At 35.6% G+C, this 22,875-nt stretch overlaps 1 protein-coding gene across 1 annotated transcript in view; it reads right to left on the reverse strand.

Annotated features, from left to right (window-relative positions):
- Nucleotides 1-5,589: 5,589 nt before the first annotated feature.
- Nucleotides 5,590-22,875, reverse strand: part of GUCY1A2 (guanylate cyclase 1 soluble subunit alpha 2) — a 284,653-nt gene continuing 267,367 nt past the window's right edge. Inside the window, exon 8 of the mRNA XM_081065007.1 lies at nt 5,590-6,925. Coding sequence (XP_080921133.1) covers nt 6,718-6,925 — 208 coding nt within the window. The 3' untranslated portion in view covers nt 5,590-6,717. The remainder of the gene's footprint in view (nt 6,926-22,875) is intronic.

Raw genomic sequence — 22,875 nt, forward strand, 5'->3', positions numbered from 1 at the left:
TTACAAGGGACTTTTCTGAATTGTGGGCCGAATGCTAACAAGTTTTGCTGTGGGTAATCGGAACTGAAAATACTAGCAAACCCGCCCACCATTTTAATAGTGTTCAGATTCATGATTAGAAGAGAGTTTACCTGGCTGGGCAGTGATAGGAGCTACAATCTTATTTAGAGGCTTAGGAATGCATCCTAAACTTACATGACTGCTGAGTAATAATCTGATGCTTAGAAGATTCTCAGTGTAATATAAATTTACCTGTTGCTTTTAGCTATAATCCTTATACATTATTCTAAATGATGAAAGAGTAATTTAAGTATTAAAGGATTGAATATTACTGACTGTGCCACTTTTGACTAAAATTATATTTTAAGAAGTAAAACTAAAAATGTAAATTATTCATTTTGAAATCTACAAACTTTAGTACTATCATCAAAGTAGCTGAGAAGAGCAGGTTATTTTCAATATGACTACATAATCATTTTCAGATGTTTAGTAATTATACTATAGATGACATTCAACCATATTCTGAAGCCTTAATACTATTATGATTACTAAATATTTGCCATCATAGAAAAAAGTGGTAATAAGCTCTTTTTATCTTTAATCTTTCATCTCCTAAAACCTCATCAAATCAACACTTAAAGATCCATCTATATTTTTGCAAAGCCTACATCCTCTATCAACTCATCCAACCTATGTTCAACTTTACTCATATGTTCATCCTAAACTGCTCCTTACTATTATACGTTACAAAGATCTGAAAATCTGAGCATCACACGTACACACACACAATCTCTTGAGAGCAACAGAAACCACATTATGATAGGTATTTTAAAAATTATTACAACAAAAGTAACCTGATAGGAGTATATTACTTTATAGTATGTGTGTAAATAAATGTCTTCTGAGACAGATGAAGGATGTTGTCATTTGCTCAGATAATTTTCACAAGCCATCACTTGCTGTTCATTTTGCTATAGTACAATGGTGAATAGCTTTTAAAAGTCCACACAAGCTTTATTATTGCTTATATGAAACATGTCTCTATTTCCCAAAAAGTTCTATGAAGTGCACAGAAGTGCAGGTTTCATATGGCATCACCGCCATGGCTTACATTATTGCTTGAAAGTTTGTTATAAGGTATTGCTAGGGAATCATTTTTAGATAAATGTACAGTTCAACGTGAAAAGTACAGAGTGAGAGTAAGTATTAAGTTGGTGATTTTTCATAACATAAACATCAAAGCATTCAGAAATAAGGCTGTCACTGCGACATTTGCTTCTCTGTTCAAAAGTTCATCAGCAGTGAGGATCAGCAAACATTGTGATATACTTCACAGCTCTGGCAGTAATTAGGAAAGCGGTACCATATGCCTAATAGCCCTATAGTGAGCAATATTCATCCCTCTTGCTTATCAGTGTTGATTTCTGTCTCTGGCAAGTTTGAAGACTCATACTTAGGAAGCAGACCATAAATGTGAAACCAAAGCTAAATTTAAAATTTGTGAAAGAAATAATGCTATGAAGCCCAGAGCATTTAGCTGTCAAAATAACTTCAAATGAAATAATATTATTTCTATCTCAGTCACCTTGTATTTATTCCTAGGAATTGGGATTATTTGAATACTCTTCCATGATTCCCAAATCTGGCTATATATTAGCGTTACCTAGAGTGATTTTCGAAATACAGATTCCTAGCTTCACCTGAGATCTACTGATTCCAAATCTCTGAAGGTAAAACCCAGTAATTTGTATTCCTAAAAGCCATACCAAGTCCTTCTAAAATGTCACTCCATTTAATCTTGAAATAGCTACATTCAACAAATACACACAGAAACAGAGTATTCATTATTTTATAAAACTAAAACTATTTTACTAGATGAGATTGGCTGTGATACTTTCTGTGTTATAAATATATCAATGCCTTTTTTTAATGAAAGGAAGAAAGAAGGAAGGAAGAAACAAAGGAAAGAAGAAACAAAGGAAGGAAGGAAACAGAAAAGTGACGGGACATTAAGATTTAGGTTTCAATTGTTTACATCAGGAAGGAATTTTGCACACTATTTCAGTATATTCTCACAAGATTTATGTTAATCTGTATATAACATCAGATTTTAATATCAGTGTCTGTTCTTCAGTCACCACCAGGAGGATCCTCAAATTGAGTCCAGAGATGGGGTCAATTTACCCATTTAACAATAAAATTTGTTCAATCATTTTAATGCAATTTATGTGTATGTTAAATGAACTGGATGTGAATTAAGTATATTCATATCAGAACTACCCATAAAGAATCATCATTCAGAATGGAGTATGCTAAACTTTAATAGTTAAGTTTCCCATGCATTAGGTTTTGAGGCTCGATTTAATAAGATACATTTACAGAAGCCTCTGAAATAACAATTTTTATAGTTGATGATTTGTAATCTCATAATAGAAATACCCAGGTTACAATATAGCGCTTAGTTCTTGGACTTGGGTTTATAGGTACTATTGGCTGAATGGCATCTGGTGACACTCAAAGCCGATTTAGAGTCATCTACAATTCATTCTAATGGAACATTCAGTGAAGTTATACCAAGCGCTCGGAGTCAGATTGTATTTTGAAGAAAAAGCAGAGAGAAGCTGTAGATGTAAGTTGCGTCCCAGCACCACTGGGAATGGTCAGTTCACTTCAGAAGTGCATTGTTACTTGGGCCTGAAGTTGTGTGCATCGTCTTATCGGCCTGAAACAGGCATCAGAAACTCTTTCTGTGGCCATGTTATGTTCAGAGGTACAGAGAGGATGGTGTTTGATGAGGCCAGACTGGAGGACGTGGGGTAGGTTCCAGGGACGGCATGGAGTGAGAGAGGGTCTGGGCATGGGCTCTCTAGTGTTCAAAATGCATGACAAGATGGGAATCCGTGTGTAGAGACTTAACTCTCTGCCTGATGATCCACATCACTTGCCCTTAGCAAGTCAGGAACCCAAGGAGCCTCCCTGAAATAGATTTCACAATCTTGATACCTCACAACCTCAAATACACTATTTCAATTGGTAGCAGAGTGACTCTGTACAAAACACCGCCTCTTAGTTTTCCAATTCTCTGTGGCCTTGCCTGTTGTACGTACTGATTTAATTTTGCTTTATTGCTATAACCCTTTGGAGAAATTTGCAAAATTAAAAGCCTTGCTGCACTTCTGAATATGAGTGCTTTTGTTTAAGTTGTTGTCCTGGTTTGCTTTGTTGTTCTTGGAAAGGCACCCACTTCTGCCTTTTCTCAGTAAAACGCTATGTTCTTGAGACCATTGTCAGTGGACAAGAGGAACAAATGTGAGACTATGAGCGTTTACATTGGGAGTGCAGAGTCCATGAACCCATTCTCAAGCTTAGTAGGTCAGAGCTCAATGGACTCCACATATAATCACGTATTAAAAAGGAAGCTCCAAATACTTTAAAATGTAAGATAAGAGATGAATATTGAGGCAGATTTTAAGCAATTGGGTCCTTTTCCACACACATTGCACAGTCAAGAGACCCACTATATGTGTTCTCCAGGCAGAGTATTATTCTTTTTATGATGGCTAATGTTAGCAATTTATTAAGGTTCACAAAGCACATACTGCACAGTACGTTTTGGATACACATGGGGGTTTCTGACTTTGTGAGACAACTGATTTATCTGCAAACAATGACAATCTCTCTCTATCAAAATAATACTGATGCCAATGAAAAGCTTTGGTACTGATGGCTAGTCATAAAGTGACTTCTTCAAATTCATTGCTTGAAAGAACACTAAAGCAGAGGAGCTAAATTATATTTCAAGTATCCTTTTTAGAGTGGGTTAAAGCCATGTCCCCAATTTAATACCACTTGATTTCTAATGAGACATCCATTTAAGTTCCTTTTAATCTGCCTCATCAAAATGCATAATGTGTATAATAGTTTGTAGGTGAGAATAATGTATAGATATTAGTCAGATGAAGTACCAACTACCACCCATTATTATAGTCACAATTCTTAATGGATGTATGTGGACTGTATTATATAGAACAAAAATATAATGCTTTTTTGCAGCTTTTAAATTCTATGATTGCAGCTAGAATGTTAAACCGTACGTTGCAAACACATATAGCAACAGTGTAAATATAATAAACTGTACTAGGTTAGCAAAAAGGTAACAGATTAGACCATTGCTTCAGACTATAGCTTCAAAGATATATTTGGATTATATTATATGAAAAATGTAGTTTACATCCTGACTGTGATATGTAAGAGATCTCTGGCATTTCCTGCATTGTGACAGTTGTGACAATGTAAACGGCTACCTCTTCACCAAGTAAAATCATAGAAACCAAGAAAGAGTTTGTTATTGTTCTGACAAACTGAATGTATATACAGTTCTTGTCTTGGGCCTTATTACAATTACTGGGTAAGAAAGTGGATAATTTTTCAATGATGCTTTTAAAATATGCTCCCACTGGAGGATCTTAAGTATAGAGAGAATAGCCATATGTTTAGAATAGTTGCTTAGACAAATCTTTACAAGAAGCAGAGAAATAGAGTGGGTGATTCCTGGAAGGCCCTTTCAGCCGTATGGTTACAGACACGTTGTTCGCCACCAAAACATGTACTGATTTACCTCCCGTATCATAATCAGCTCTAAGTGACTGCCGTGACCCTGGTACTCTCTCCATGCTCCTGTGCTAGAAGGAGCCCATGAGCATAGCTAAGGTGTCTCCTCTTTCAGGCCTGAGGCCTGAGGTGTTCCCAGCCTGCTCTGTCCACACTGACTCTACACCTGGCCCTCTGTTCCCTGGGAAGGAAGTGTGTTAACCTCCTAGGCCCCTGAAGAGTTTTGTGAGCCCATGAATGCACCCTGTCCTCAGACTACACGGCTTCCTGTAAACACTCTGGCCTTCTCACCCCATGTGGTTAAAAACAGAGACATAGACTCAGGAAAGAGAGGGACAGGCAAGGATTCAGAGAATGTAGGAACACTGATGCACTAGTGTCCTCATAAGCCCCAGGGCGAGAACAGGTCAACAGGTATAAAAGTCATCACCATCATAACAAATACTTTGCATATCTAAGTGTGACTTCTATCTACACACTTAGAGAACTTAAAAACATGAATTAGGCCTCACAGACTACATTGGATACTCGTTAACATGCTCCTTAGCTGAGTTATGTCATAACCTATCTAACGCAGCCGGAATGCCTGACCAGAAGAAACACACTGCATTCAGTAGACATAAGCTACGCGTGAGTGTACCTACTGGAGTAAGAAAACGGCCACCCCAAGGTTTCAAGGAAACAAATAGTTCCAGCTCATTAACTTCAATAGAAACTTAGGTTTTGTATATCTGATCCAAAATAGAAAAACTCTGGACACACTGTGCTCCTAATTTCAGGGAGTGTCTGTAATAATATTTTCATGCAGTGTTAATTATTGGGAGCTGGTCTTTATTTTAGTGGAACATGCAATGGAAGCCTATCTGTAACTATGGTGAATACTAAGTCTGAAGGTTCGACCTGCTTCAGTATTCTGAAGGTGATTCACTGAATTTAAAAGCAGCAATAATCAAACTGCAGAAGAACATTTTTTTTTTTAACCTCAAAGCTATACAAACAGGTAATTTCTCCTTGCTTTTTATTATGCAAGAAGAAACAACACTCTTGGCAAAATGTCTGGCACCTCTTTCTCACAAATGCCAGTATCTAGGAATTAGCTCCCAAGAGTGGCCTTAGGAGGCTTCCAACAGGAAGAGGGATGGGGAGGAGGGAGTGCAAACATGTCATTAGGAGGATGCCGTACTAGTTTAGTATGGTGCAAAAGCTACCTGTATTTGTAAGTGTTCAGTTGAAAAGGGTCCAATGTAGAAAGCATTTTATTTTAACTGATATTTGTTATAAGATGGCAAAAAGACCTTTCTTGGTTACAGACATATCTGCTATTAGGAAATTCCATTTCCTCTGGATTCCATGCTCCTTTAATTAAATCTAAAAGATACATTTACTAAGCAGACATACAATGCTTTCTCAGCATCTGAAATCCTTGGTTATATGTATTCTCAGTCCAAGCACTAATGTCTCTAGAGAACTAAACTATATTGAATTAATAGGTTAGAGTTACATAATATACCAGCTATACAGTAGCAGATTCTGAAAATCTAATAATGTTGTGTGAAATGTAATTATCTAGAAGAAGAGATATGTATAAAAATAAGTAATATTCCTAAAATATTTTGCTGAATTATAGTTCTTCCTGCCGGGAAGTTTACCACACTGCCATGATATATGTATGAAATGTTTGTTCAGAAAAACAAAATTAGAAAATAGTCTTCACATACCAACTCACTAAATGTAGGAATATATAATCAAAACTGGATCTCAAAAGTGATATAAATATATAGGGCAACATACCTGTATGTGTGACAAACAAGAAACCATGATATCTATTTATTAGTTAGCTTTGAAAGGGGGCTCGTACTTGTAATTAAAAAATATATATGACCCAAAACACTCATATAGATAGATACGCCTATTCCCCCCCACCACCCTCCTGTTTTTTTACTGACAGTCATCACCCACCTTTTTCTAGGATTATTGCCTGACATAACAGAAATTCTGCTGCTTGTTCTCAACAAAGCAGTGAAAAACAATCTCTTTCCACTCTCCTGCCGTGACCCATGCTCTGGGCTTGTGCTTTTTGGAGAAGTCTTTGATCTGTAGCAGGTCTCAGAGGCTCGTCTCCCGGAGGAACATGGTGCCGATGTTGTAGGAAACCTTTTTGATTCTCGAAGAAGAAAGAGAAGGCTTTGGCTGCTTAGGACCAGTCCTTACCTCCAGAAAATAGCAGATCCCAGGGATTTCCTTTGGAAAGTTGTCTGGAAGCTCTTCTCGGGACCGAGGAATGAATGTGAAACTTTCTTCCCGTTTTAATAATCTAAGAAGAAAATATAGATAATGAGAATCAAATAGGCAAGAAAAATGTAAATAAATGTACAGAAATGCTAAAAACTCAGGAAGCCAATCAGGGACTGTGTTCATGCTAACGCCCCTATATCTTTGTATGGATGTGGCCTTCATAGGATTCCAAATACTAAGAAATGTTATTTCTCAGGAAAGATCCGTCATGTATTATTGTTATTAATAATAGTAATAATAATTATACAAAGCTGTTCCTGGCATTACTTAAAAATATTTGTTCAAGCTTGATTTATTTCTAAAGAACATTACTTGAAAATATTTACTCAAATTTGAGTTTTTTCCTTAAACAAAAGGCTAAGGAAACTCCATAATACAAATTTTTATTCAAACATGAAGGATTTACCTTTTATGTTTTTAAAACCTGCCCAGGTTCTAGAGCACTCCTTTTATGTCCTTGTAGGCTCTTGATAAGTTTTAAATGTGTGTCCTATGTCTTAAGACACGTAAATCAAGTATTTAGTTTTGTAGAACAACATGTATAACTCCAGTGTCTCTGATATCTGTTACTGATTTCTGGCATTCCACGTTTTCTAAACTTACTAGCATTACTGGTCCAACAGCTTAATCTTTCCCTTCCAGTCACAGTTAAAGACTCTTTCCTAGTACACTAACACTGGAAATTTAATCTTGTCCAGTTCTATGAAACGTTCAGTTTGATACTTATGCTTAAAAATGTGGCCCAGCAATTCGATTTAATTCAACAACTCTCATGGGCTGATTCCTATTGCACAAGAAAAATCTCCTAGACACTCTTCTAAATATAATGATAAGTGAACGCAACCAAAGAAGTTCAAAGATTTATCAACAGAGATAGAAACAGGGAATAAAAGAAGAGGAAAACAATAACTGAATAAACAAACAAAAACTACAGTACTATAAAAAAGTATAAAACAGAACAGGCTATGTATCATAAGAAAGGTAGATACTCATATAGAAGGTGCTAAAGTGTAGAAGAGGAAAAATGTTTGCAGTGGGAGGACCGCAAAGTCTTCATAGAAGAGATGGTACTGAAAAATGAGAAGACTTTCAACAAGTGAATGTGGAGTACAACAGAATCAAAGGTTTCGAAGCAAATTATAACAGGATCAACAGGTTTCCAACCATTTGATAACATCACAGGATAAGGTAAGAATGAGAGTTAAGATTGAAGTAGTAGGTTAAGACAAATTTTTGCAATCTTAAACTAAAAGTTTAGACTTCATTTGAAAGGCACAGTGGAGCCAAACTCTTTCCCTAAAAAGGATTCATCCTCTTAAGACAGGTTCGCATTAACTAGTTGTGCGATGTAAGAGATGGGTTGGGGGAAGGAACCATGGTGACAGAGAAAGCAAAGTCAAAAAAGGCAATGTGTGGAGGGAGAACAAAGGATATGCGAAAATGTAAAAGCAGTGATAATCATCTATACACTAAGGAAAAGAAGAAAAAATAATCATTCTGTCTCAAACATTGCTAATGGATAAAAAATATTCTCTGAAGATAACAGTTGATGGTACTAACAATTCTTGCAATATGAGCAATCTATACTTACTTTTATCAACCAGAGTTGTAGTATTTGGCTTTGTAAAGGATTAAAAAATAGTTCCAATTCATCCTTCCTTAAAAAACATCACATAATGATTATATTAACTTGGGACATAAGGAAATGAGGCTCATGCTAACATTTCAAAATTCTTTCAAATGCCTTATCTCATTTCATCCATATAACATAACCCTATTCAAAAGCCAAACATGCTCTCTCTCCTCTGACAATTCATGGAAGGCGAAAGTGAGTCCAGAATAAATGAGAGTGATTTGCTCATGGAAGTAGCAAAACAGTGGTGGCACTAGAACTGGGATTGAGATCTGCTAATTCCTAGTCAAGCTGCCCTACAGGTAATACTAAGACAACACGAAGATAGCTTTCCGTGGGAAACGGTGCTGAAGTGCTAGCAGGTGTTGTTTTGTGAAATGTTGAACCTTTGACTTCCTTGAGTGGTTTGTGCTCCCAGCAAGGCAAAACTTGCTACTTTGAGAACACAGAACCAGACAAGGTCAGGAAGTGCTGGAGCTGGCCAAAAAACAAGCCCTTGTTTATCCAAACATCGTAACTACTAGATTGCAGACAGTTCTGTTACTTTTTGATGCCCAGAGTATATAAGCTGCAAAAATAAACTTGGGGTGAGGCATTCTACTTAGAACTGAGGCATTCTACTTAGAACTGCAGCAGTCTACTTAGAATTGCCTGCCCTCCCGATCCCATCTTTGTCTCTCTTCTTTTTTCTCAATCCTCACTCCCCACTTCAGGGACTGTTGGTCTCATCGGCAGGCACCGACAGCTTTCCACCACAAAACAACTAAACTGGTGTAGGTGGGGCATTAGTGACAATCAAAATGGAAGTTGTCAGTACTGTGTGCTTTGCTTTTGTTTTCACAGGTGTTGATTTTCTTTACATATATTATGTAATTAGTCACTTCAGATATATGTTCAGATTCTCTAATAGTTTAATTTAGCAATGAATTCCATAATAATTTTGCTTAGCTGCTTAGCTCAATTAGAACAGTCATTGGTTTGTAACACGTGGGTGTCAATCAGTGATGTCAATCAATCAATACACATTTGTTGAGTGCCTGTGACATGCTAAAATAGTACTCTGAATGGAGGAAAGTAAGTGTGGATGCACAGAATGAGTTCATCTAAAATGTAAAAGACAAAAAATACTGATAGAAAGAAATCAGCAATACAAGGCATTATAATGACCACACAGGATACAATCCAAAGGAAGAAATTCTGTAGGAAAATGGGAGAGATGATCGCTGTGAATCTTAATACAAAAGTCAGGAATCGGAGCATCAAGTTCACTTCCACCGACCATAAAACAGACCATAAGCTCAATCTTTCTAGCAAGTTTCCTTAAAAACCCACAATCAACCAATAAAAGAAGGCTACATTTCTCGTTCCCTATATTTTATGCCCTCTAATTTCTCTCTTTCACTTTGTTTGCTTCACCAAGGTCTTTATATTTTGCTATAACAGATTTTCTCACAGTGAAAAACAAATTGGGGTTACATCTATGAAAGTATATACTTGTAAATGACTAAAAGGAGTGTGCACTAGCTGATTTGGCTACTAGGATTTCTAAATAATTCACTGCACTTTGCTGGGAGGAAACTTCACAGTGAATTGATCTCTAGACATTTTAAATATATCTCATATATACCATGCTAAAAAGTCACACAGACAACAGATTTTATGGGGTTTTATTCTTTTCTAAGTAAATATTTTGGTGTCAATAAACATAGTTTTATATTTCAATAATAAAAATGAGAGCACATATGGATAAATTGGTCCAAGCTCCTGTGAGAGCCAGGATTTTGAGGCTTTTGTATATATGAACACGTCTATGTGCTTTGTATAAATGATTTCCAGCAGGACAACCTGAGTGAGTTACTGGTGGGTCTGGGCAGGAGGTCAGGGGGAATGTTTGACACAGCCTGCCTGGGGAAGACATGAGTTATGGTGCTGAATAAATGATCACATGTGTATACAGGGATTAAGAATTCTAGACACCGATTACCCCAGAACCTCCGATCCCTCTGAAATGCTTTATTAAGCCCAAGTCCCAGGGCTGGCTCTAAAGCTCTGCCTAACAATTCATTTCTTCAGCAACTCAGGACTGATATGGAAGCTTAGATTCTACATAAATCTAAATTAATCCCCAGCTGATTGATATACAACCTGTGGGCAACATGTACAGTAAGTATTATGAAGCCACACAACTCTTAGTTTACCTGCCTGTCACTCTTCCTTCTCTCAACAGAGTTTTCTCTACAAATTGATTTTCAACATGAAAATTCACTGCAGCTTTGGACCAGTGGGTGGCCCTGAAGCATGTGAGGGAAGCTTGATTCCCTGGAGGTTCACGGAGTTGCTCCCTCACTACTGCAGAGATGAAGCTGATCTCTGATTCACTCGGCTCTTGTTTGAGGGCCCATTTTCCCAGGTTTTCACCATTGCTTGTTTATTTTGGTCTTTCTCTTTCATGTTGAAGGCATTCAACAAATTATTAACATCCTTAGAAGTTTCTTTCTATTTAAGTGGAAGGCATGAAGACCTGATTGGAAGCTTTACGGCAAATTTTACGGAATTGTGGGTTTCCCCTGACCATTTCATTAGGGCTCCATATATTTTGTGTCTTTCCCTTGGACCAATTTGCCCAATACCAATGTTCCAATCATGGCTGTGGGATGACACCTGGCTTTTGGCATTCTGGAAGTTCAATGGAGGAAATGGGCTGGGAATCTCACTGTTCAGTATGCAGACTTCTACTTAATCTCCCTTTATTCACCTGCCTGAGTTTGCAGCCTCTTTGGTTCAATATCTCAGGAAAACAAACCACATATATCCTACCAGAGTTACTTCCCTTCCCCCCCAAAAAATCTATTTTTTCTTAGTAATAGAGTTTTTGATAAACACATGGCTTCCCAGCTGGAAACTACATTTCCCAATTTCCCTTGCACTAAGGTTCTAAGTAATTATTAGGTTCCCACAATTAGAATAATTTGCCCAAGATTTGAGTGGCAGAGGTGAAGTAGATTCTATTTTCCTTTGGCAACTGACTATTAACACTGGCTACCAAGGTTACAATTTTCAGAAGAAGGATCCAGTTTCTAGCTTCCTGAGTGTGAAGGAAATGGCCCAGATTGGTGACTTTTTCACCTAACTTCCTCATCACTGGAATACATATTTAGGCATCCATTTTTCAGCTTCTTGATGTTCAAAGGCTGGTCTGGCTGTGCCAGGGCTCCAGACCTAGACCATTATAGTTCCTGTGCTGGCCTCAGAGTTGGGAGCTCGCCTAAGAAGTCAGTTTTATATTTTGGATTCATTATTTCAATATATCCAGCTGAGAACCTGTTCTCTTATCCTTTCCATTGATTCTGTAAGCACAACATTACTTGTATTAAATCTTTTTCTGCTTAAAATACCTGGAATGGTTTCTACTTCTTGTACATTTTCTGGAATTCCTCTCAGTCATATGTTGGACCTCGCACATTAATCTTCTAATTAACTTCTCTCTCTCTCTCTCTCTCTCTCTCTCTCTCTCTCTCTCTCTCTCTCTCCCCTCCCGCCTCCCCCCCCCCCCCGTTGCTATTTAGATTTAGAGTGAATATATTTGCTTCTTGCTGTACTTTTTTCTGTAGGACCTGAGATTCAGCTTTCTCCTTTGTACTAAGACAAATACCACTCATGTATACACTTTCCATCTTGTTCTCTTCCATTGTTAAGTTCTCCATTCCTTGTGTGAACATGCTGGAAGAGGGTTATACTTCTTTTATATCTTTATCATTTTAGTATTGTTTCAGAAGAGATTAATGATAAATTCAGGTGTTCAATCTGCTATTTAAATTAGAAGTTTCCATTGTTACTAATTATTCATCTAAATATCTTTTTGCTAAGGAATGCATTTGGATTCTAATTATAATGGATTTAGACTCTATATCTGAATGTTTGAGAAGGATGACAGTTCTGAAAAATGAAAATTAAAAAGATGAAAATTTCTTATGTTTTCGAAGTGTTCCTATTCACCTTCTTTTTCCTATTCACCTTCTTTTTTCTACCTGAGTAGAAAAAGGAACTCTGTCTGCTCTGTATTTCTGCTTTTTGCTTCACTACTCTAACATCAAATGCAGTGTGAAGATAGGACCAATGAAACTATAGTTATTCAGTCAGATAGGCAGCATAAAATCTCCTGAAATTCAATGATTCATTCTCTGAAAATAACACTGCTGTCCAAATAAGGAAAGTAAGTCTAGCTCGCTATGAAATAAAACACAAGGCTCTCACCAAATTTTTAGGCATTTTAAGGTTACAAACATTTTAAGTTGCACATTTTGTGACAATTTTATAAGATCGCTACTTTGTGGGTTTTAATATTTAGGTTAACGAATAAGTTCTCAAAAAGGGATACTTTCCCTGAATGTATCCTGAGAATTTTAAGGCAAAAAGCCTCAGAGGCACGACTGTAACATGCCAGCTCATTTCTTCCTGCAGCCACACTGAGTCACCATTAAGGGCAAAGCACGCATGCTATGGATTCCATGGTCTGCATGCCTGATGCTTGCTACCCAGGGCACATTTCGGCATGCATTTCCTATCTGAGTGGCCTCCTAAATTCCTGAATTTTAGAATGCTGAATAGCTAAAGATGCTTCCACACCACTGGCTTCCGTGGACATTGTCAACTTTGTCCATTAACAGCCTAAAAACTCCATTTAACAGACTAAATACCAACAAGATTTAAAATTCAAAACACTCAAAAATGCTGTATGCCTAAAGGCAGAACTTTTAAAAAGATGAGAAATGAGGGATTATAAAAGATAACTAACTACAATTCCATTGACTCTATTCCTTATGCTGTATTCCACATCCTGTTAATACTTAAAAAAAAAACATAACTATAATCAGTACTTGTAAATTAAATAGTAATTGCCTCACATTTTTTCATTACTCAGACCAAAATTCTTTCATAAGAACAAATTCATCATCATGCTGATCTTTCAGTAAAAAAGATAAGGGATGGAATGGAAAGAACAAAATATGAACATTTATTTTTTTTTAAGAAAGGACAATCCTTCATTGATTTCATTATAAATAAATAAAAAATAGAACCAGAATCAATTTTAAAGAATTTTATGTCCTATATTTTATGTATTTCTGAACCAAGCAAAAGCAGAATTAGCCTAGATACACTGTCAGAATACACAGAGTTGTAATGACTTCAGTACCAAAGAGGACAAATCAGCCTGAGGAAAATATTTAGTGGCTAGAAAACAAAAGGTAAACATTTTTCCTCTTCTTCAAGAAAACTTTTTTCCCATTTCTTTTCACCTCTTCTTGAACAATGTTTTACAGCAAACATTCCTTGCAAATTCCCCTAAACTGGTATCTCTCAAAAATACTAATTTTTGTGGCTAGCTACTAAGGTAAGGTAGTAAATAGAAATGAGATAGGTGAAGAGATTGGTAGATAAACTCTATAAATCTGGTCTCTTACATTTTAGGGTCCCCCCCACCCTGTACACGTGGCATAGGAACAAATTAGCTACTGACTCTGGTGAAGTCATTTAAATTCTCTGGTTCTCTCAGTTTCCTTGTGGAAAAAGAAAGATTTGGATCTAATTTATTTCAAAGATTATTTACAGCTCTAACATTTAGTGGAGATTGAGAATTTAAATACTACTCAGATTATAGAGGGTCATGTTAGTTTTAGACTTGCAAACCTGAATATGTCTCAAGTAAGATCTTCAGAGCAAAACACTATTGTGTGGGTCAGTATCAATAAAGCTGATTACAGAGCAATTTTGATTTAGTAGTGGGTGACTAATGCATGCGAATCTTTGTACTTTAATCAGAGCTATGAAAAAGACTCTTGAGCATAGCATTTAGAGCAGAGATTTCTCCTAGTGCACAGTGTTACACACAAAAGAACAGGGAGAGGAACTGACTGATAAAGACCAGGTCCTAACTGAGATCACTTTTAATTTTCTAGTTTAAAAATTACTTCTCCAAACATACTCTATTTATCAGATATTAAAATGTATTTTCATAATACAATTCATGGTCATTTTTTTTTTCTGGAAGGTAGACTGCTTTGTTTCGAAGGGAATTGAAACATACCTATTTACGTAATGTAATAATACAATATACAAACAATCCAATATGATATATTGTTATTATATATAATTATAGAAATGATATCATTTATATCAATTTTAATGATATAAAATTTGTGAATTCCTTTCAAGAACAATGTGCTTAAATGAGAAACAGGGAGAAAGAGAAATTGATTTAGAAGAAATTTGATTACACGCTAACCCAAAAGTTACCCAAAGAACTTCAAAAGCAAAAAAAATCAGATCAGAAGGGATTATTTTTAAAAATGAGTTAAAAATGACTTTCTAGTTCTAAGGCTCAGTGGTGACCGCACAATACATAGAATAGTTATGTGTTTTTGCCCGGTCGGCTGTGTAATTACTTCTTTAAAGGTGTTCATATCTTGTATACTTTCGTTCTATTCCTACTACCACAGTTCTAGTTCATGACCATATTTCAGGCCTGGAACAACACTGTGTCCTCTTAATAGTCATATTTCCTGTAATTTTCCATATTCTTTTTTTTTTTTTTTTTTTTTTTTTTATTTATAAGGGGAAAGGTGAAGGGATTTGGAAGGAGCTGGTAACCACAAGATGGCCTAAGGGTTTTTTTTGAAAATTAATTTGGGGAAGGTATTCAATAATGTTGTAAAGATTTTGTTGGGTATCCGATGGACATGCGTCCTATTTGGGAGACCACCTCAGGGATACTGTGGACACCTGATCATGGCATTATACACCAGAAGCTAAACATTAATGAATGCCAATTTTCCATATTCTAACATTACCTCCAGATAAGTTTTCCTTTGAACCTGTTTTTCCAGGCCCCAAAAAATTCACTGGTCCTCCAACAGCATGTAAGATCCACTATTATCTAAGTTGAAAATAAATTCTCAGTCTCTCTAGATGTTAGAACTGTAATAATGTTTTAAATAAATGTTTTATTTTGAAATAATTTCAAATTTAAAGAAGCATGGTAAAGATACTATGTACAGTTGAGTTCCCCTAAATTCTTTACTCCGGTTCTCCCCACGTTAACATTCTACAAAACCCTGGTACATATGTCAAAACTAAGAAATTAATAAAAGCATACTATTATTAACTAAATTACAAACATTATTCAGGTTTCACTGCTTTTTCCACTGATGTCCTTTATCTGTTGCAGGATTTAAGTGTAAAATTTTTGGAAATAATCTAGACTATTTTTTTTTTCTAATTCATGAGGAAAGGGAGGATGAGATTATAACTGTGACTTATCTAGGGTTAGAAATAATTAGTGGCAGGACAGTAATGTGAACTTCAGTCTCCAGATATCTTTTAGTCGGTCATTCACTTATTTAACCAGCCAGTAGCAGTTCTCAATATTTTCTGTATGGGCCACTTTGGAAATCTAATGAGAGCACTTGAAAAACTTCTTTCCAGAGAAGTACATGTGTGAGTAGATTCCACACACAAAATGTGTCAGGAAACTCGTAAACATACTAACCCCGAGACTTACACAAATGGTACACAATACCCCAACACCTCAACAACACTACTTTTACTTGTGTTCTGCCTTGTATTTCTAAAGCAAATTTTACTTGAATTGGTTCCATAGCCAAGAAATGTGTAAAAATTACTTTTCTACTTGTTTATTTTTAGCTACAATATGAACATCTAAAAATATTCAGAAAGTGTCCTTTATCTTTTGTTAATTGTAAAATAAACATTGGCCTCCCGGTCACCTGAAATGATGCCATTTTTTAAAGAAGAAAAAGGGAAACGTGGGTTGGTTTTTCCCTCTTGCTTTAGATCATTCTCAATTATCTTAGTCACTTTCACTTTACAGTGATTTAATGTCAAACATTTAGCTAAACTTTGCATTATTTATAAACATATTATTGATGGCCAATAAAATAAAACTATAATTTATACTTCATTCAAGTCCCTTTCTGTGTGAAATTCATAGATGTCCCCCATGTAAGAACTATTGACATGAATCAGATTAGTGTCTTTAAATTCTGAACTCTAAACTAGGAAATTAACTTTTCAGCACTACTGTCATGGGAAAAAAGAAACATCCTTCAAAAATAGAAAGGAATGTTTCTTTATATAGGACCAGTAATACCTCTACATTCGATCATTAGTCTAATCATACAGACCAAGCCTATGCCAAATGATCAACTAAACTATAAAGAAAAGAATGTCAACATTATCAGACCCACTGTTTAATTTCAGATTTATGAACAAATAAAAATAACTAACCATTATTATACAGTACTGTTTATACACTTTTGCATTGATTCTGACAACTACTTTAAGCAATTAGGCTTGTAGAAGTGAGCCAATAGATAAGTACAATCTTTACTATAAAAATAACTGCAACATTGTATTCTGATCCTCAAAGACTTTTACTATTGTAACCTTAAATGTGTTGGTAAATACGTGGAATGATTGAGGTAGGATATTCTAAAGGTCAACAAGCTAGGCTAGATTTATTTTTAAAAATTAGGAAGGCTTATGATTTCCAATCTTAGAATTATATTTCCTCGGAAAAATGATACTTCATACAGCAGGGAGACAAAGAGCAAAATAAGAATGTCGAAATGAGTAAAATATCTCATTCAATTTTGCTAGATGTGACTTTTATGGGCACATTTAAAAGAATAATATTAATGTTGCTGTCTGTAATTGGATAAATAGAAATATAATTTTTGAGGCACAGCTCAAGTTTTCCTTTTGGGAAAACTATTAAGTCATTTGTCTTTACTGATTATTTTTCTTTTGTAAAATATAGTGTTTTGGTGCTTCTATAAAGGATGAGATGATCAATAGAGTCATTTCAAAAGACTGACGGACAGTCTTTTAATCAGCCCAGATACTTTTTATTTTCTCTAAATATCAAGTCACTAGTGCAGATGAACATTTTGATTGTTTTAAAACAGGTGGCTATAGGTGAACTACTAGACAGGAATTTCCTAAAGCTTGTTGGATGTGTTTCTCCACATTAAGCATTTATAGGAAGAAGAGTAAGTATTTACGGTATAGTATCTCAGTCTTGTATAACAATTATATTGACAAAGGAATAGAAGATTTTCTAGCTAGTGGTTTCAATGAGTGCTATTATTAACTTTTACATGCAAAAAATATATACCTAACTAACTTCATGAAGATTTTCTAGCTAGTGTTTTTAATGAGTGCTATTATTAACTTTTACATGCAAAAAATATATACCTAACTAACTTCATGAAGATTTTCTAGCTAGTGTTTTTAATGAGTGCTATTATTAACTTTTACATGCAAAAAATATATACCTAACTAACTTCATGTTTCTTCTATTATTCTATGCATATCTCAATATAGGAAAGATGCATTCCTCTAAATTATCTATAAGTAAAATTCTGAATACAAACCTCTCTGACACAAAATGTTTTAGGCTCACAGAAACAAAAGATGGTTTTCTGTTTAACTCGGAAGCCTCTATTTGCCACAGTTTTGTCACATACACTTAGGTGTAGATCCAGAGATAGAGATACTGATAATGATTAAAAAGGTGGAGACACCAAGTAAATGTATTAGGAAAAACATGCCTCTTCTTTATCACCCTGAGTATGGAAAGAAGTCCAGGATAGCAAAAAACGCAACCTGGGCATATTTATATGTACAGAGACAGGAAAGGAGATGAGTGGACATTTGGACCTGTCCAAAATATCTATGGAGACACTTGGGAGACACCATAAGTTCCTTGATGTTTGGTTCTGTTAAAAATGTCCACACTTAAAGAATGTCCCTGGGGTAAACTAGTCCATAGCACTTATTGATACTTTTTGTGTACAGGATTAATACATTAAAAACACTGTCATGCTTTATTAGTCCAATAATTGTGTTGTGGCTGTTTTGCCAGTGATGACCCTTCTTGCCTCTGTAGCCTAGCTCGTAATTGCACATGGGGTTAGGTAGATGAGTTGGCATGGACCAAATGTCTCCGTGGATATTTTGAAAAGGACCAAATGTCCTGCAAGGAGAAAGGAACGGAATCTTCCTTGCTTGCTCCCTACTATTCTCTTTACTGTTCTCTACCAGAGGAAATCCTCACATCAAGGCAAGTGATATTCAGAAATTACTATTCCTTACCATTAGTTAATCACCCAAAAGTCAGTTTGGCGATGGATAAGAACTAAGGCTCTAAATAAGGCAGCTATGAATCTGAATTTGGACTCCCACACTTACTTAGCTGTGTGTTCTTGGTGACTTATTTAACCTTCCTAAGTCTCAGTCCCTGAAAAATAAAGACAATAACCATGCTTAACTCACAGCTTTGCTGTGAAGATTAAATGAGGTAATGTGGATAAATTGCTTAGAAAGTATAAGTTCAATAAATGTTTGCTATTACTATCATGACATTTTTGAGCAAAAAGAAATTTTAGAGATCATCTAGGTCATTTCCCTCATTGTAGAGATGAGGAAACCAAGCCCAGAAACATTACCTGGTTTGCCAAAAATTACACAGCAAATTAATATCTGGACCAAGATGAAGGTCAGTTCTCTTGATTCCTAGGGTAGGAATTTATATACCAAACTCTAGCCTAAACAATGTCGTTCGTGGACTTTTAAGCTTGGTTCTAGTGGTCTAAATATAGCTGCAAATTAAATATTACCACTTCTTGAGTGCCCAGCTTTTTAGAGATTATATAGGGGTAGCTATGTCTGAGGGAGACTGCAAAATGAGGGGACTGCAGTTATCTTTATCAAAATTCCATGTTTCTCAGGGCTGCTTCTTAGTCTCCTCCTGATACCAAGGACTTTACCGCTTCTTCAATAGAGAAATATAATTCAGTCATCGTTAGGAACTTAATGTACTTGTCCTCTCAAAATCCACTTGTTGAAACCCTGCCCCTCAGTGTGATGGCATTAGAAGGTGGGGCCTTTGGGAGTAAGTGAGAATTAGATGAAGACACGAGGGTGAAGATATCATGAATACAATTATAAGAGTCATGGTAGAGATTGCTTTCTCTCTCTTTCCACTGCATGAAGATAAAAGGAGAAATCACAAAGACGGTTCTCATAAGAACCTGACCATGCAAGAACCATGATCTCCAATTTCCAGGCTCCACAACAGTGCGAAATATACTTCCGTTGCCTACGCGCCACCCAGGCTATGGTGCTTTGTTGTAGCAGCACAAAATGACTAGGACAGCCCTGTGGCAGCTTTCTCTTTTCAATACTTGATATCTTTAGTTCCAACAAAAATCCTTTACAAGCCAGAGCACTCAGCTTGCAAAAGTTCTTTTCTTCCCCAGATTTTTCTTTTTACATAATTGATAGGTTAAAAAGAAAAAGTATGTTTAACTAACCGGCTTGCTTTTCTTTACTCATTTTGTAGTTGATGCATTTCTGCACATTTCCGAATGTCTATTTTTCTTTCACTGTGAACCCCCTTCTGTTAAAAGCAAGCTGCCTTCTAAGCACTGTTTTATATAAACAGGTCACCAAACCAGGAGACGGACAGTGGAGCAGGATAGGGTAATGGCCAAGTGCAAAGATGAAGGAGCATAAGTAGGATTGGGACTCTAGTTGTAGGCAGAGTTCAGCCCTTAGATTTTTCCCTTGATGTAGGCAAACACTCCACCCCTTTAAAAAAATGTCTATTTCAGAATCCCTGGCACCTGTTAGCAAAGACAAACTAAGGTTGCAGAGAGAATTAAGGCTGCTAATCAGCTGACTTTGAAATAGAGAAATTATCCTGGATTATCCAATAGGCCTAATGTAATCGCAGGGTCTTTAAATGTAGATCTTTTTCTGAAAAAAAGTCAGAAAAAGAAGGCATAACAATGAAAGCCGTGGCGGAAAGTTGCAATATTATTGGCTATATATTAGAGGAAGGAAGCCATGAACCAAGGAATGCAGGTGGTCTCTAAAAGCTGAAAACGGGAAGAAAACTTTATCTCCTAGAACTTCCAGAAAAGAATGCATCCCTGATGACACTTTGATTTTGGCCCACTGAGACTCATATCAGACTTTTATCCAACAAAACTGCAAGATAAATTTGTGTCATTTAAGTCACAAAGTTTGTGGTTACATAATTAACACATATGCAATTATGTACCTCTTCTTAAATTGGAGGATTTGCCAAGAACACAGTCAGTTTTTAATCACATGATCATGATTTAGTCATCAGTAAGATGTCTTTGCTAATAACTAAAGACATCAGTAAGATGTCTTTGCCCAAAGAACTAAATTGCTAAAATTCACAGAGAATAAGTTTTAAATCCTGGATTTCAACCTAGGCACTCTGATTCTAGAGTTTGTGCCCGTAACCACTACCCCTATCCTGCTCCTGTTATGGTGAGCTGTTTATATAACAGTGGTTTATATAACAATGGTTAGCTTGGTGTTAACAGAAGAAGGGGCCTTTCCCAGTGAGTGAAAAATAGGCATCATGAAAAGTCCAGTAGATCAACTATAAAATGAGAATAGCAAAAATATTAAAAGTTAAAGGAAAATTTTATTCAAAATAAAGAGTCTCAACATTCTTAGTTTGCACATAGCAAGGAAATACAACTAATGATTTGTTCAGGTAAATCATTTGATTATTCATGCCATTTCCAAAATTGCTGAAACTGTCCTTAGTATAAGCAATTATTTCAGTTTCACATATCAGTAGCTTGATGTTAAAAGAGACTTGTTTGTAATGTGCACATTATTTTAAAATTTAGATGAATGGGAACAAAGATGAGTAAATGAGCAAACATCACATTTATTGGAGAAAAACAAAAACATCAAACACGAAAAATTAAAAACTCACTGAAGATTTAGTTTTGCCCAGAAAAAAACTAGTAATAAAGTGCTCTAAGTGAGGAGGAAATGGTCCTTGGGCATTATTGCATGCAATAAGATGACTCATGCACTAAATCTAAAAAAAAATGAAGGTCATCATATAAAAGTTATAGCCCTGATTTTAAAATCTTTATTCCTTATATCCAAATGAATTAATAAGATCTGATCATTTCAATTCTAATAACCTATAGGAAACTCAATTAATTACATCAAATGAAATGTAAAGTCGTCTAACATAATGACAGGTAAGTAATGTTCATAGGAACACACTTTGTAATAAGAAAAAAGTAGGGGGGTAAAACTCTCAGTGTTCATCAACAGAGAAATAGATGAATAAAAATTAAAATATGGTGTAGTCATACACTGGAATGTTGTATAGTAACTAAAATGTGGAGCTAGACACATATGACTCAACATGGATAGATCTTAAAACATGAAATTTAAAAAAGTTAGAGAAAGGTTCATACAAATATCACTCACAGAAATTAAAACATGTAAAATAAAATTGTATTCTTTATGGATATATCTGAGAAAGTTAATGGATAAAACAATGGACTTTTAAACACACCAAATTCATTAGGGTATTTGTCACAGTGAAAGAAAGGAAAAATTCCAAAGGAACTGTTTTATTTATTTTGATTAAATAATAACTGAAGCAAATATAATAAATATTAAACCACTGGTGGGGGTTATGGGTATTATACTATTTTTTTTTAACTTTTTAATACTTCAAAATATTTATTTTTTTAAAATCAACTATTTAAATATTTTAAGCTAACTGTATTTGGAATAAATTATTCAGAAAATAATTTCACTTTATCATAATATCCAAATAATCCACTCTCTCAAAGTTTGACAATCATATAATCTTACTAAAAATAAATTGAATATAAACCTCTCTGAAGATTTCAAGATCACCAGACAATATTGGACATTCTACAGGATTTAACTCAGAAAAGAAAACTAGAAATCTCAAGCTTCCATGAGCTTAAAATTCAGTTTCATTTCACAAATTCTTATTTGCTATAAGAAAGTGCAATTTTGTCTCCTAATAGAAAATGTCCCTCAGAAGTCAATCCTGGCATTTCACTGTGAGCATCCTGGGAAAGGGGAGTACACTGTACAACTGTGGGTTCAAAAATCACCTGTAGAGTTGGGAATGCAACAATTATACGTGGCGGAACTGTCTTAAGATGCATAGATGAAATGAACAGAAAGTACTTAGGCACCAAACCAATCCAAAATCTGAAAACCCTGTCCCACTGAGATCATATACCTACTTTTAAGTTTCTAGAAACTTACCAGGAGCCAAGGTGTTTTTAATGGCATCCCAATCCCAGATTAAAATGGATGTCAAAGGTCATTGTGTCCAACCCACTTTTCTGAAGCATGGGAAGACAAGCTGAAGTAGCAAATGGTTAGTACTCTAGGGTCTCAATAATTGGCTTCCATCAAGGAAA

Source organism: Rhinolophus hipposideros (genome assembly GCF_964194185.1).
Source record: "Rhinolophus hipposideros genome assembly, chromosome: 10".
Lineage (NCBI taxonomy): Eukaryota > Metazoa > Chordata > Mammalia > Chiroptera > Rhinolophidae > Rhinolophus > Rhinolophus hipposideros.